Here is a 15242-nt window from a genome sequence, read left to right as displayed (position 1 = left end):
ACAGTAAAGTCTGACAGGCTCAGTGACGGGAAAGTGGGTTTTTCCTTCCACATCTCCCCCCGTTTTCTGACCACACGTTGCGTTTCCTTCTCATTGAAGGCCATGAAGTCACAGACTGGTGGGCCACCCACTGCCAAGCATGGGGGTATGGAGGCTATTACATTGCGGGGAGGCCACTGCCCAACGTGCAGAAGAGGGGAAGGACCCAGCAGCATCTTAGTGAGCAAAGATTTGTTTGCAGAACTGTTGGTGCTGGTTCAAGGAGAACAGTGACCAGAAGCGGCGCCCGCTCTTGGGTTTAATCAGCGCTGCCTTCCCGTGGCTGGCGATTACCCGCCCGCTGCCTCGGGCCGCACAGCTGGGCTGGGGCGCGTCAGACAGGCCGCCGATGAGTGGGGCTGATTGGACGCGCGTGGCCTGAGAGAACTGCCTAAGGGGGCGGTTGGCGGGAACAGAACCCAGGATGCCGGGGCCAAGATTTTGAAGAGCAGATGCCTAGAGCCAGGTCCCTACGTGCACGTGCAGTGGTGCGGCGGAAAGGCTGAGCACCCCCCAGCGCCCTGAAACCAGCTGGGTCCCTGCATGGGGAATAAGAGGCCTTATCTAGGAGAATCCCGAGGCACCCAGCCCTCGTCCTCAGCTGTAGGTAGGTGCCTAAAGCCCATTGAAATCAGTGGGAGTCAGGTACCGAAGTACAGATGGGACTTCCCTGGTGCAGCACCCTGGGGACCTGGGAATGAGGGAGTTTACCAGACCAGGGGAGTCCGTTCCTGTCCCCTGCCACTGGCCCCCCAGCCCAGCTTTGCTTCCAGCCCCAACAGAGCTGCCAGATGCTGGCCCCATGGATGCTGGCCCCGTTGGGCTCCTGGCCGTGAGACTGTGGCAGGGGCGGCAATGGGGAAGCCCAGCCATGTGTTCAGTCCCAGCACCCCCGACCCCTGGGCACCCCTTCACGGTGCCTCCCCATCTCCCCCTCATGATCACGGACTTGGGCAGGTTTTATTCCATTGTAGGGGCTTTTTCTGGGACCCTTCCCCTCCTAGAACCCCGACGGGAGCCGCCCTGTGCTATCGCCCAGGCCCTGCGCCTCTGCAACAGCTGCTTTCCTGGGTCCTCTCTTTCCCTCGGCCATCAGGCCTGGGCAGCCAAGCAGCAGGGCCTGGTAGCCTGACCGGGCTGTCCCACTCCGGGTGCCGGACGGAGCAGCGTTAGCCACTGGCAGGATCTGACGCTGCCCTGAGCGGGCACATGTCTCTGCCAGTCTGACCCCCCCAGGATCTCATCGTGCTGGGTCCCCAGGCCACACGACCCCCAGACACTTTCCAGTTACCCGATCGGTCGCCTCAGCTCTCCGAGCCGCGCGGGGAATGGCTGGAGCCGCATAGCCCCGGGAAGGGCTACGGAGTCGCTTTCACAGAGTTAACGCACCAGCCTCCACGGGCAGCCAGCCGGGAGCACCTGCATTTCCCTGGCTCCTCCCAGTCTCCTTGCAGCCCCTGATAATCCCCTCCCCCTTCTGATACACGCCGCCTGCATATTACCCTCCTGCTATCGCCTAGTGCCGGCGGCTGCCAAGCTGCTGCCCTGAGAGGCCTTTGCTGAGCCGATGTCCCTGCGAGGCGGAGAGATTACGAATGCGGAGCTGCCCGTGAGCTCAGGGAGCACTGCCTTGTGCCCAGCCACCCAACAGCTAGCGCACGAGCCGGGCCTGCCGGCTTCCCCTCCATCTGGGCAGGACTAGGGGAAGCTCCGTGTCCCAGCTCTGGCATCTTCTGAGACTGCCCGCAAAGGGGGCACTTGGCCACTGGGGAGAGGGACTTGGCCACTGGGGAGAGCGTGGCAGTGATTAAGGGACTCGGGAGGCCTGGCTGTGCACTTTAAGCCCCTTGCTTCTTGTCCTGCCATCAGAGGCCAAGGAGAAGTGACACCGGGCTGGGAGCCCCCACATGGGCCATGACACTGCCCACCAGGCAAGCGGTGCATTGGTGACAACCGGCCGCAGTGATGGCTCCTGGGAAAACGCAGGAATCGCAGCCGGGAGCAGGCCGGGGGTCCTGTCTCCAGCCGGTGCCAGCACCACCTGCCACTGCAGGGGGCCGAGAGACTCCGGAGCGAACAATCATCGCCCAACCTGCCCGCCGCGGGAGTCTGCCTAAGCCCAGCGCTGAGCCGGTGGCTTGTGCCCTGGAACCGGAGCAGCCAAATCCCTCCAGAACAGCATCTCTCCTCCTCCTGGGACCCAAGGGGTGCTCAGAACGTCCAGCCCCAAGCACCATGGGAACAAGCCCTGATCTGGGGCAGAGGGCTTGGGCTGTCGGCAGGGCACCAGGGTCCGGCCCTAGACGCGCTTTGGGCAAAGTCTGGACCCAGCATCCTGGCTTGGGCCAGTCCTGCTCCCCTGAACGCTCCGGCTGCTGGAACCTTTCGCTCCGTGATAATCTGCAGGAACGAGGACGCCCCCGGAGCCGAGCCCGACGCCACACGCAGCCCTGCTGGAAAATCCTGCTTCAGCCGGCGTGTCCTCAGCTAGCCCTCCCGGCGGCAGAGCGGCTCCGGAGGGGCTAAGCGCTCTCAGCTCAGAGCAAGGTCAAGGGGACGCGGCGCTGTCCAGCACCCACCCCCGCAGCTTGCAGGAATAGACCCTGGCAGCCTGGATGTGGCTGGGCCCTGGACCCCAGTGGGGAGCTGTTGAGCCCTCTGTCAGGATCAGCCTCTGTGGTATGTCAACACAGCAGAACCCCCCCCCCGCCCCCACGTGGCAGCGGGTCCGAGCCCTGGGCTGCCAACTGGGGCTTGCCCTGTGGCTGTGGCCTTCTGCCAAGGCCCCCAGATCCACAAGCCAGGCCAGCATTGGACTCACTGGGGCCCAGGCGGAGGGGCTGAAGTCCAGGCCCTGGGCCCTTCCACTCGGGACTGAAGCCGAACCCCGAGCAACGTCGGCTCCTGGGGGCCCAGGCACTTGCCCTGCCCAGTTCCCCCAGTGCCAGCCCTGGCTGTATGCACAGAAAGCGCCTTGTTGGGCAGCGTGTTGGGCGGGGGGGCCCAGAAGGGGGTGAGGGAACAAGCTTGGGAAGCCCCCCCCCTTCGGCATCCAGGGGGCAGCTGTTTCCACTGGGGCCAGAGGCGGCTCGGAGCCCCGCTCCCTGCGCTGGGTTTCACAGCCAGGCCTCCAGCTCGAAGGGGAGCAGCGACGCTGCGGTTCGCATGGGCCCACGTCTACCGAGCCGGGCGCTGAGACCCCCCACAGCTGGGGGGCGAGGTGTGGGTTCGGCTCCGCGCCAGCAGGGGGTAGAAAGATGGGCAGGAGCTTGGACCCAGCCAGGGGCCTAAGGAGAGCGGCCTTGGCGGTGTAGGCGGCAGGGCAGGCAGGATCCCAGGCCAGACTTCCTGGGGCAGCTAGTGGCCGCCCTGCCGCCAGCCCCGCCGGGCCACACTCCCGCTTTCAGCAGCTAGGCCAGTGACAGCTCCTGCCCCCGGGCTGCCTGCGCTGGCCACACCCCTCTGCCAGGGCAGCTTGTCCTGGGGGGTAAAGGCCCTGCCCCTCCCCCCGCATTGCAACAGCTCGGCCCAGTCCCGGCCAGGCCCACACTAAGCTCCGTTCTGATCAAGCGGCCTCACCCCTCCCCAGGCACTGACCTGGGCCAGGCTCCGAAAGCCCGAAGCGGCTCTCAGGCTCCCCGGGCCAGGAGGTGCTCAGCTGGGGGGGGGGGGGGGGCTCGTTTGGGCTCCTCCCCAATACACAGATTTATGCGTAGGGCGCCGGGGGGAACACGGGTCGCTCATTCTGGGCAAAACGCAAATGGCCTGGCCAGGCTGCTGGCAGGTGAGCGCAGCTCTCACTGGTCCCGTGGACTCTGGGGCAGCCCTGCCTTTTCGGAGCCCACGGCCCACCCCGGAAATTAGCAGCGATTTCCACAGCAGGGTGGGAAGCGGGGAGAGGACCAGAGAAATTACCCTCCCCCCCCCCCCCCCAGTGTTTCCTGCCTGGGCGGCTCCCTGGCTGACCAGCAGAGCCCCCAGCTAGCTTGTTTGTCTCTGGTGGTGGTGCACATTCCCACACGCCTCCGTGCACATCACATTTATTCCGCACATGGATGGGAAAGATTCGGGGAAGGCTGCCCTCCTCCCCTGTCTGGTCTGCGTCTCCCCCGGTTCGGGACCAGACCCTCAGCCGGTGTCAACCCCCCAGTGGCGGGAGGATCCGTTTTCCCTCCTCTCTGCCTCCGCATTTTCACTGGCTCGCTCTGCAGAGCTCTGGGCCTGGGCCCGGAGCCGCCCCAGGCCCGTCACCCGCCAGGCCCCGCTCGGGAGCGACTTACCTGTCGTAGTCGGAGTTGTCGCGGTCGCAGCGCGGGTCCTTGTGCTTCTCCCAGTCCCGGCCGTGCTTGCAGGTGGTCAGCGAGATGATGTCGCGGCCGTTGTGGAGGTGGCGCAAGGCGTTGCGCGTGTCGGAGCCGATGCCGGTCAGGTACCGCTTGCCCTTGAAAGCCAGCAGGTACTTCTTCGGGGGCGGCCGGGCGGCCTGGGCCAGCCAGCCCCGCTCCCCGCCCTTCTGCGGGTGCTCGCTCGGGAACAGCGGGATGGAGACGTCAAAGCCGGGCCGGAAGGTCTCCGCGTCGAAGCTGGCTTTGGCCAGGATGGCCTGGCCCGGGTCGAAGCCCAGGTCCTCGGCGTAGGCCGGCCAGGTGCCCGCGAACAGGCTGAAGACCAGGTGGTTGCGGCCCCCGTTCCACAGCGGGACCCGGCGGATCTGGGCGTCGAGGCTGCGCACGTAGCGGCTGGAGAGCCGGTCCCGGTCCAGCGTGTCGATGCTCAGGACGAAGAGGCAGGCTTCCTCCGGCCGCGCGGTGAGGTAGCGGGACTCCCGCAGCGCCGCCAGCACCTTGCGGTAACTCTCCGACGGCGGCGCCTGCGGCCCCGCGGGGTACACGAACACCTTGAAGCCGCGCGCCTCACACCTGGCCAGGTCGAAGCAGGTTTCCATGCGGCACCGGCTGTGCCGGTAGATGCGGAGCCTCGCCTCCCTCCTGGCTCGGGGGGACCGGCCGGGCTCGCCCCGCAGCTCGGCGGGCTCGGCGAAGCTGCGGAGCAGGGAGCTGTCCGCCCAGCGAGGCCAGTCCTGCGGCGCCGCGGCGCGCTGCCGGGCGAGGAAGGCCAGGCGCCGCCCCGGCTCGCCCCCCAGGAAGGCCAGCAGAAGCCCCGAGGCCAGGAGAGCGAGGAACAGGGATTTCTTCCCGGGCTGCATAGGGTCCTGCGGAGCCGGGGCTCCGCATTGGAGCCGCGGGGCGGTGACTGGGGCAGCAGGCGCCTTGCGAGAGCGGGCTCATCCGGGGCGCTCCGAACGGGGGCCCCGCGGTGCCAGGTCCCGACTGGAGCGGGAGCGGCGGGGAGTCGGGGCAGCGCTCCCCCGGGCAGGATCCGCCCGCGCGGGGTCGGGCTCCTCTGGCTTTCGGTGCGGGCGGTGTCGTGGCCTCCCCGGGGGATTCCCTAGCGGAGCTCGGCCCGCACAGCGCCGCGCTAGACTTCCAAGCTCTCCGCCGTCTGCGATGCCACGTCCATGCCCGCGACCGCTGTTCCGCCGCCGCCTCGCCTGGCCCCCAGAGCCCTGGAGGGGACCCCGCTCCTCGCGTTAGAGTCGGGGGCTTGTGTCGGTTCCCCCGCGTGGCTGGCTCAGTGCCCAGGTAGCGCGCCCCTTGGGGGAGGGGGGTGCTACCTGGGCACTTGGCCACCCTCTCCTTCCCCCTTCGGCCAGGCTCTCCCCGCCGCTCCGGCCTCTCGCTGTGTCTGCGGGGCGGCAGGTCCCCAGGCCCGTCCCACAGGTGATCCCAGCTCCTGGTCCAACTGAGCCGAGTGACGCGCCCGGCCCCAGGCTCATCCGAGAGCCTTTGCGGGTGTTTTAGTTCGGAGCGCCCCGCTCTTTCCGCCCGTTCTCTTGGTAGCCCCTTTGGCCAGGCCCTTCCTCTCTGCGGGGAGGGTGATTCCTGAACGTTTTAGCTCCCACTTCCCTGGGGCTATGGAGAACGAGGCTCGCTCATCCCCCTGATGCCATTAGCCCCTTCTACGGCTGCCTGCCTGCACGGGGCAGAATGTCCTAGTTCCTGTGCACACGGGGTCTGCTCCCACTCGCCGCCTCTCCTAGCGCTCGAGGAAACTACCTGTGCAGCTCGTTCTCCCAGCCCCTCTGGCTGGCGACTCACCCCGAGAGCGCTCCCTTGTCCCGGGTGCCTGGCGGGGTCGCCTTTCGCCTCGCTCTAGTTCCGCCTATTTGTCTCTCTCTTGGGGTCGATCTCTATTGATCCGTTTTGATTTCCATTGCGGTCCGGCCCCGCTGCGATTATTTCTGGCTGCCCGTCTCGGTCCGCTCCGCTCCCTCCCTCCCCCGCGGCTGCCAAGCAGCAGCTGTTACACGGCGTTCTAAAGCCGCTTTCACAACATTCCATCCCGGCCCCGCCCTCCCCGGCTCTCATTCGCCCCCCAGCCCCTCAGGGGGCGGGGCTTCTACTTAACCCCTTCCTAACCGAGCCCCGAAAGAGGGGCGGGGCATGGACTGGTCCTGGGGTCGCGCGCCGATTGGCTAAGGCGAGCAGGGGCTCTGCCCGCCGACGGGTGCCAGCGCAGCATCCGCATCTTCCAGTCTCCGCTCCTGTCTCACCCCAGCCCGGTTGGGGGGCGTGCAGCTGCCCCCTCCAGCAGGAGCCTGGAAGGAGAGCGAGCCCCCCCAACGCAAAGTGATTCACTCCTCACCAGCACCCCTTAAGAGATGCATTTGGCTAACACACACACACACACACACACACACACACACAGAGAGAGACACACACACAGAGACACACACACACACACACACAGAGACACACACACACACACACACACACAGAGACACACACACACACACACACACACACACACAGAGAGAGAGACACACACACACACACACAGAGAGAGACACACACACACACACACACACACACGGGTTAACAGTGGTTTGCTTGTCAAGGGGAAGCCCTGGAACTTCTCCCCATGCCCTGCCACTGACGAGTCCTAGCAGGGATGTATTCCTAGAAGAGGATGAGCAGGCAAGCCACCAATCTTCTGAGCTGTTCATTGTGGGGAGGAAGAGGGGAAATACCCGGTGTGGCCTCCTGAGTATTCAGAGCAGAGATCTGGTCCTAGGAGAAGCAGAGGAGTCCCCAAGGGATGTGGATCAGGAAGAGGGAATGCTGGGAAATCCTCTTCCCCTACCCCATTGCCGGCCCCACCCCTCACCCCTATGGCCTTATCCGCCATTCTCAGCCAATCACGGTGCCGGCAATTCAGTGTCCCTTTTCGGAGCCTGGTGCAGATCACACAGCTCTGGGCACAGCGAGGGGGAGAAAGAATCAGCTCCCAAGTGTTCTGGGAAATGACCATTCAGAGCAGAGCCTGCCATTGAGTTCCCTGCACCTGCTCCTGCCCTGGACCGAGGGGATGTCATTGACCTCCATGGAGTGATCCAGACTGGCCCCGCGGAGGTGAGACGAGGTGCAGGCCCAGGGCTGCATTTAACCCACTAATCAGCTCAGAAGGCCCGTTCTTTGGTTCGTTTGGATGCCCAGACGCCCCACTGGGCCAGAGGGAGCTACTCTGATTGTCGCCGGCCGGGGGGCTTCCTTCCTGACTGGAAAGAAATTTGGTGAGTTACCCCCAGTGCGGTCTGCCAGCTCTTCCGGAAGTCGGGGAGCAGAGTGTTCCTCACTGGCTGTAGCCGGGAGCAGAGTGTTCCTCATTGGCTGTCTGGGAGCAGAGTGTTCCTCACTGGCTGTAGCCGGGAGCAGAGTGTTCCTCACTGGCTGTAGCTGGGAGCAGAGTGTTCCTCACTGGCTGTCTGGGAGCAGAGTGTTCCTCACTGGCTGTAGCCGGGAGCAGAGTGTTCCTCACTGGCTGTCTGGGAGCAGAGTGTTCCTCACTGGCTGTCTGGGAGCAGAGTGTTCCTCACTGACTGTAGCCGGGAGCAAAGTGTTCCTCACTGGCTGTCTGGGAGCAGAGTGTTCCTCACTGACTGTAGCCGGGAGCAAAGTGTTCCTCATTGGCTGTAACCGGGAGGAAGTGAAGTCTAGTAGTTAGTCAGCCAGCGAACATCAGGACACCTGAGCTATTTTCCCAGCCATGCTAACGACACTTTAACCCACCTTAACCTGAGTTTCTTCACCAATACCATGCGTATCTATGTCATACCCACGGCAGCTGTCTACCTCCCTGGGCTCTTGGGAGAATGAATGCTTGTAAAGTGCCATAAGGGTGTAGCCTACAGGTCGAGGTGCGTCCTAGGGAAAGCATGCGAGTAACGAGCCTTCAAGGCCTTAGCTAAACAAGCCACACGGCTCAATAGTCTTGGCATAAGCAGCTCATCAGGAGTGGCCCTAGCTCATAACAGATCACAAGATCAGGTGCTGTCAGAACTAACCTGCTGACAGGGAACCGCCCACGATGCTTGGTTAGACCAGCCTGGGAGACTTTACGTCAGACCCGGGAGCAGCTGCCTTATCACCAGGGTGCCATGGGAACAGATTGACGGAGGAGCTGATAACTCTCAGGAGCTGCCAGGATGGTCAGGGATGGTGAAGGCAATATTGAGGATCAGATTGACTGGCACCTCGGGCCCTATTGCAAGGGGCCGCAGGAGGAGGTGGGGGCTCAGATGCCCGTTCTCTCTGATTTCTCTCTGCCTCGCTGGGCTGAGGATTCGACTAATCGTGCTTATAAGACAATCGCCGATTCAGAAGGTTTCTCCTAAGCGTGAGTGGGGTGACCGTGCCAGCTCTACAGGCAGCACAGTAGTAAGGGCGGCCATACCACGATGCCCATAAAACAGCCTTGCAATCCCTCGGCAACTCCCTTTTGGGTCAGGACCCCCGGTTTGGGAACACTGATCTCCCCCTGGAGGTCTGTATAGGAGAGGGTAAAAGCACAGAAAAGACCAGATTTCATGGCCCTCCCCATGCCGCTCCCCCTGGTCCAATTCAATCAAGTCTTTGCCACCCAGCCCCCTTGTTGCCCCCCACTCCTGCTGCAAGCGCTGTGAGTTGGCCCCTGGCTCCCGGCCCCTGCTCCTGCCTCGCTGGTCAGTCTGTTCCCATGTCATTAATCCCCCTCTTTGTTCCCAATTGCCTTCTTAAGCCTCCTTATTCTCGTTTTCTTCTCCAGCCTCCTTCGGTGCAGCTGCTGGGGTCATGCTGGTCACAGGGGGGATTTTCTCTTGTAAGGGAGACAGGCTGATACCAAGATGATTTGAGGACTGTGAGTGCTGCCTGTACCTGACTGGGTTCAAAGGCTTGTGCTATAATTTTGGGGGGGGGGGTTATTTCATCATTGATTCGACAGTGCAGTTTGTGGGAGCTGGATGGCTCCAGGCATTGGCAGTGGGCGACTGATCCTTTCACTTTCCTAGGCTGTGCCACCAGGGGCCACGCACGTACCAGCTGTTCCATGCCACGGGTGGGATGAAGTGGCAGGTCTCAGTCTGGTTCCCAATGGAGAGGTGTTCACCATGCAACTGGCATTAGCTGTGCCCCTTCCCACCTAGCCCTGGTTCCTGGGGTCAGCAGCGGCCAAGGACCGGTGGACTCCCATCTTGCCCCGAGATGGGAAGGTGTCTCTCCGGGATCCTTGGAAGCATGGCATGGGGCAACTTGTCCTGCTCCAGCGGTTCCTGCTCGGGGGCTTAGAGCTTTGGTCTCCACACATCCTGCACTAGCATGAAATTCTCCCATTGGAGAAATCACAAAGCAAAATGATTTGGTGTCTTCCTGCCCTTTCCTGCTCCTTTGCAGTTCACCTTTAAAACACAAAATCAAAGCCGCGCCCTGCGTGCTGGCTGGCTCTGAGCGACAGCTCCCTAGAGTCCGGGAGTGCACAAGCCCAACCGTCGCACCCCTAGCGGCTGCTCCTGCTCTGTCTGACTCAGGGCGACACTTGCTGTTCTCTCAATGGGTGCTAGAGTGAGCCTCGCGCTACGCACCTCGGAGCCTGGTGTTCGTGGACAACGGGCTGGGGGGAAGCGGCCCTTGTCTATCATGGTACGAAGTGGAGGCGGCTTTGGTCAGCTGCCGGTTTCCTCCGCTTCTAACAAGAGCCCTAAAGGGAAGTAATCTGACAACTCAGAAATGCGTGTTGCATGTCCCGAGCAGTCTGAGCCAGGGTCTGGAGAGTACCTGGCAGGCCTTCCTGTCTCTGCCACTGACTATCCATGTGACCGCCAACAAATTACTTCACCTCACCGTGACTCAGTTTCCCCATCTATTCAGTGGGAATAATATCTCCCACACAGTGGAGTTGTGAGCCTTAAATTAATGTTTGCAAAGAGCTTTGAGATCTTCCAAAGGAAGGAACAAAGGAATGAATGTTGATTATAGTTAAGCCAATACACCACATTTTACATAAGAATGAGAGACGGGATAAACCCCACAAGAGGAAGGGTTTATTGAGCAAACCCTTGGATTAGCCTAATACTTTTTTTATTATTGCTATTTGTATTATAATAGAGGTGACCCTGGCTGAGAATGGCCTGTTGTGCTAGGCTCTGTACAAACACGTAGGAAGAGAGAGTCTGTGCTGTCTGTCAGACGGCCAAATCTTAGATTCTTGGAGTCCGTGGACTCTGCCATGCAAAGGGAATAAGGACTGGCCCACATCTACATCTCTAAGGAGCCACAATGCAGGCCACCAAATCCCACAGTGCACTTTATCACTGTATCTTTAGCATATAGAGATGTAGCACCCAAAGACTACAGGTCCTATCATGCCATGCTACATCTTGGATGAGCCTCTTGGATTAAACCAGAACTTTGCATCCTGGGATATGTAGTTTTTGGAGCCCAACACTGGGATTAACAATAAATGCAGATCCAATCCTGCTGCCTTTTGTGCAGATTAAGGGCGGGATTTTCAGAAGCATTTAAGAGGTTTAGAAGCACAACTCCCACTGAAAGTCGGTGGAACTTGTGCTCTTAAATCCCTGGAAAATCAACCCCTAACTAATTAAGGGCAGCCCTTGAGCTCCTGGCTAGTCTCGGCGGGGTCCTGGAGCCCCTCTGCTCAATAGAAACCAGGGCCCTGCTACATCTGAGCTGTTTTAAAGAGAGATGGAAACTGACGTCGTTGCCTTGGAAGCACGAGGCCACCGGGGTGTTAATTAACCGTGATTCGGAAGAGCTGGGATTGATGTCTATAAAATATTAAAAGGACTCCAAAGCCCAGTTTGTACTTGGGTAATTCTATTCTCCGGTGAGTGCTTTGGCAAACAAACAAACAAAAATGCTAGCGCTGCCTTTTTAAGTCATAACATTCCTGCCAGGTGCAAAAGCGATTCCTTCCCGCGCAAGTGCCCACGTCTCTGGAGCAGCCGGCGGGAGAGTGAACCAGGAGACGAGCTTGAGAACTTCAGATAGGCAGAAGCTTCGTAAGCAGGGAGCTGCCCCCACCTGTTGACACGCCAGGTGAAGGGGCGATTTTGCATGTCTGCGATCTGGCAGTCTGGGGGGGGTTGATCAAATGTCAATTAAGTTTTAATTTGGGGCAATTAAATGTTGTCATGGAGGAAAAGAGCGAGTGGATGGCACCCACAGTGCATGGGGAAAGGGTCACTCCAACCTAAACCACAGTCAGGCCTGCTTGGGTACCAGAGCCTGGCTGAAGCGAACAAGAATGGAAGCGAAATGGTTCTTGTTTTGTTGGGGGAGGGTGTTTGCTTTGTGGTAACCTCTGATCTTCAACTTCCCTTCCTGCCTGGATTTTGGGCTCTGCAAAGCTTGGACGACACTCTGTAAGTGGGGCTGCAGGGAGGAGGGACGGGGCTGTCGGTGGTAGGAACCTCTTGCCTCATTGCTCTCTCGCAGGTGTGAGAGGCGGCCCAGGTGGAGGCGTTGGGGGGATCTGTCCTGGCCAGTAGCAAGTGTGGATTTGTTAACTGCTGGCTTTCTCAAGTTCGCGCTCCCCCCCCCCCCCGCAGCTCTTTGTTTGAACCCCCTGGATTCAGTGCTAGGGAGGGGGTGTTGCCACTCAAGAGCACCCAAGGGGGGTAATTTCATTTCCCAGGATTCTCGGCCGGGCCTTGCACCAGCGTTTAGCCAGTTCCCAAAGAAGAGCCCCTAGATCACTGACCCCTCAGATGCCGACCATACCTACCAGGGGTTCTGAAGCTCCTGTGCTGCTACGGTAAAGAGCATCCCAGCATGCTCGGGGGTCGGCCACATCTGGGAGTGCAGGGGCCTCTGCTCTCAGGAAGCGCTTGGTCAGAGGGGCCTGTAGACCTATTTGAAATCATGGGATGGTGGGCGGCCAGAGCCCTTTAAATCCCCGCTGGAGCACCAGGCGCACTCCAGGGGGCTCTGAGGGCCACCTGGGGGCAGGGCCCGGTGCAGCATGCTCCAGGCGGCGAGGCCCCGCCCCTTCTGCCTGAGGCCCCGCCCCTTCTGGGAGCACGGGGCTGGCCCTCCCCACACACACACCTTGCCCAGCGTCCCAGCAAGGCTGTTGGCCGCGGGTTGGCTTGCACGCTGAGCAGCATGGCAAAGTGAACCGGATGCCTCTGTACCCCGTCCCAGCAGAGGCCGGGGACCCCAGCGAAGAGGGCGGGGAAACGCCTCAGGAAGAGAGGGGCTTGTCGCATAGGCCTCCCCTGCAGGAAAAATGGTTAATTGCAGCAATAAGGAGTCCTGACAACCGGGGCCGGATCCTGGGGGGGGGGGGGGGGTTAATCAATGCATTGGCTGGGATGGAGCGTGCTGCTTCCAGCTGCTGCGGAGACTTGGGGGCTCGGCGCCAGGCGCGGTGCAGCCTTTTCTCAAAGCTTCTCCCGCCTCCGGCTCCCTAGGCAGCTAAAGCCGATTGTCTCAAGGGGCAGGGGCAGGTCTCTGGGAACCGGGGTACCCTGGTTTCGTGCCTGTCCCCCTTGCCTTGGGGCTCAGGGACGGAATATCCCTGTCGGCCAACCAGCCAGGCAAGCGCCTTCATCGGCCTCGTCTCACCCCTCGCAGACGTAGGTGCCCTGAGCTCGGTGTTTACTGATTCCAGAGCCCACCCGCGGCAATCCCGGCCCCTGCAAGGAGGCTGGTTTCTAGCGCGCCTGGGGGGCGATGGGCTTTCAGGGACAGACTCACGTCGCAATAAGCTCTGGCCACCAGCGCGCCCCGGCCCCCCAGATGAAATGGCTCCAGCGCCCGGGCTGCTCTTCGCTAGCAGTGCCGGCGGGGGATGGGGGGTTGCACTTGGTTTCCTTCACACGAGCGGACAGGGACAGCGGCCATCCGAGGAGCCGCCATCCCTGGTTAATCTCCCCTCCCCGCCCCCCCCTCCTGGAATCGCTTCCCCGCTTAGTTCTGTGCGGATCCGATCGCAGCCTTCACCATGGCAACGCAATTGACCCGATTTGCAGGATGTTGCGCTGGCTCCGGGCCCTTCTCAAAGCAGCGCTCGCTGGGGCCGTGCTCGAAGTGCAAAAAGGCTCAATTGGTTCTCGAAAGCCCCATCTGGGTAGGAGCCCAGACCGCTGGCTGAGGCCCGGCTCCCTCCGAGCTCAGCGCGGGAGGCATGTTGATGGTTAAGATGGGTTCGAAGGGCAGCCTGGGTCCTGTCTACAAGCAGCGCGCAGTCCTGGGCACCTCGGGGACCAGCGTGTGTGTTCGGCCACGAGCTCTCGGGGGTAAGTTGCCTTGTGGCGAGTGGTGGAAGCTGCAGGCCGGGCTATTCCGCCTCTAACGGGGCCGGTACCTCTCAGGGAGTTTCCCGACATCAGCTCCGAGTCCCCTTTGGCTCAGTCCGCTCCTGTGGCTTGTAGCTGGAGACCTGCCTCCAGCCAGGAGCCCGCTCAGCTTAGGCGCTTGAAGACGTTTCCTCCTCCACTCCTCGCCGGCAGGCGTCCGGCCCCACTGCCACAGGCCCGAACCACTTCCAGATCTCAGCACCGCCTTACTGGAGCTGCCCGGCCCAACGTCCTCCCACGAGGCTCTCGGCCAGGCCCGCTCCGGAGCAGCGCAGTGCGAGGTGGTTCCACACCCCAGGTGGATGCTCCATGAACATCGAGTGTCCGACTCATGTCCGGAAACCTCCTAGGGAAGAGCCTGCCCTGGTGTAAGGGATCAAGGAATCCCAGTTACTAGCCCAATGTAACGGCGCTTACATCTCACGCACCGTCAGGGGACCCGCCAATGCCCAGTGGTCCCTAATGTGGGTGAAATGTGACCAGCAGCAGAGGCACAATGAACGCCCCCGCCCCCCCCCCGCCAGAGTGCTGACCCCTGGAAATGCCCTTCTGTCTCCGCACCCCAAAGCCCTTGCGCTTAGAAAGCAGCCGGGGACAGCACAGAATCCCCTCGCCAGCCATGGGATCAACACGGAAAAAGCTGCAGAGGGAGATTGGCTCGGGGGCGGCGGGAGGAGGCGCTGCCCGGCACCGGCGGATTGGCGGGGGGGTCATTCCGGGCCGAAGGGAGATGGGGCTTTGAACGAATCCGCGACGTTGTCAATCAGTTCTCCTCGCCCGCGCCCTGAACTCGGTTCCTCCGCCAGCGCGCTGGGGCGGCAGCTGCTCCATAGCGACACCGGCACCGCGGTGTGTCCCAGCCACGTGCGCACTCACCCGAGCGACGGGGAAAGGGGCAGACGGGGGTGGGTGTGTGGAAATCAACACCTGGGGAGAGAAGAAACGGGAACAGCAGGCACCCGCACCCCAGGGCCCTGCTCTCCCCTCCCCCAAGGCACCGTCCCCTCCCCCAGTCTGCCGCACCCCTAGATCTGCACCCTGCAGCACTTGGCTCCGCACCGGAGACATTGCTCCCAGCCCTGTTCCTCCGTCTCCCTCCTCAAACTCCTTCCCCCCGCTCTCCTGGTGCCCCCGAGCCCTGCTGCGCCATGAACACTGCACCCCTCTGTCCTCACTGCCCGTCCCCTTCGCTTCCCCGTCTCCTCCCCCCGCCACGGAACTGCAGCCTCCTCGCTGATTCCCGCGGCCGGAGGGATGTTGCCTGCCTGGCACACTCGCCCCTGGCGTGCGCCCCCCGTGCACAGGGGAGGGAGCGCGGTCTAGCGGGTAGAGCCCCAACTGGGAATCCAGACACTGGGCTCTGGTCTTTGCTTTGCTTCGGATTCCCCGGTTGACCTAAGCCAGGCAAGTGGTGTCCCCGCTCTGTGCCTCAGTTTCCCAGTCCTGCCTCACTGGGGCCTTGTGGGGCTTCGTTCATAACCGGCTTGGGCAGCTGCTGCTTTGG

General features: G+C 61.9%; 1 protein-coding gene and 1 long non-coding RNA gene across 5 annotated transcripts in view; both read right to left on the bottom strand.

Moving 5' to 3' along the window:
- The window catches only part of EXTL1 (exostosin like glycosyltransferase 1), a 32118-nt gene extending 25749 nt beyond the window's left edge, over window positions 1–6369 (bottom strand). For both annotated transcript variants that reach the window (XM_075909057.1, XM_075909058.1), the window contains exon 1: window positions 4320–6369. In XM_075909057.1, coding sequence (XP_075765172.1) covers window positions 4320–5245 — 926 coding nt within the window. In that variant the 5' untranslated portion in view covers window positions 5246–6369. The remainder of the gene's footprint in view (window positions 1–4319) is intronic.
- Window positions 6370–7955: 1586 nt separating this feature from the next.
- LOC142819945 (uncharacterized) lies at window positions 7956–13395 on the bottom strand. Of its 3 annotated transcripts, none has more exons than XR_012897627.1 (4): window positions 13137–13395; window positions 12486–12655; window positions 12163–12287; window positions 7956–8069 (listed from the first exon to the last, which is right to left on the bottom strand). It is a non-coding gene; the product is annotated as an uncharacterized LOC142819945 (long non-coding RNA). The 3 variants fall into 3 exon arrangements; XR_012897628.1 differs by having other exon boundaries at window positions 12163–12279; window positions 13137–13393; XR_012897629.1 differs by lacking the exon at window positions 7956–8069 and adding an exon at window positions 11392–11511 and having other exon boundaries at window positions 12163–12279; window positions 13137–13394.
- Window positions 13396–15242: the final 1847 nt, after the last annotated feature.

The sequence above is a fragment of the Pelodiscus sinensis genome, chromosome 25, assembly GCF_049634645.1.
Source record: "Pelodiscus sinensis isolate JC-2024 chromosome 25, ASM4963464v1, whole genome shotgun sequence".
Lineage (NCBI taxonomy): Eukaryota > Metazoa > Chordata > Testudines > Trionychidae > Pelodiscus > Pelodiscus sinensis.
The sequence above is the reverse complement of the archived record's forward strand: the minus strand, read 5'-3'. Positions and strand labels throughout refer to the sequence as shown.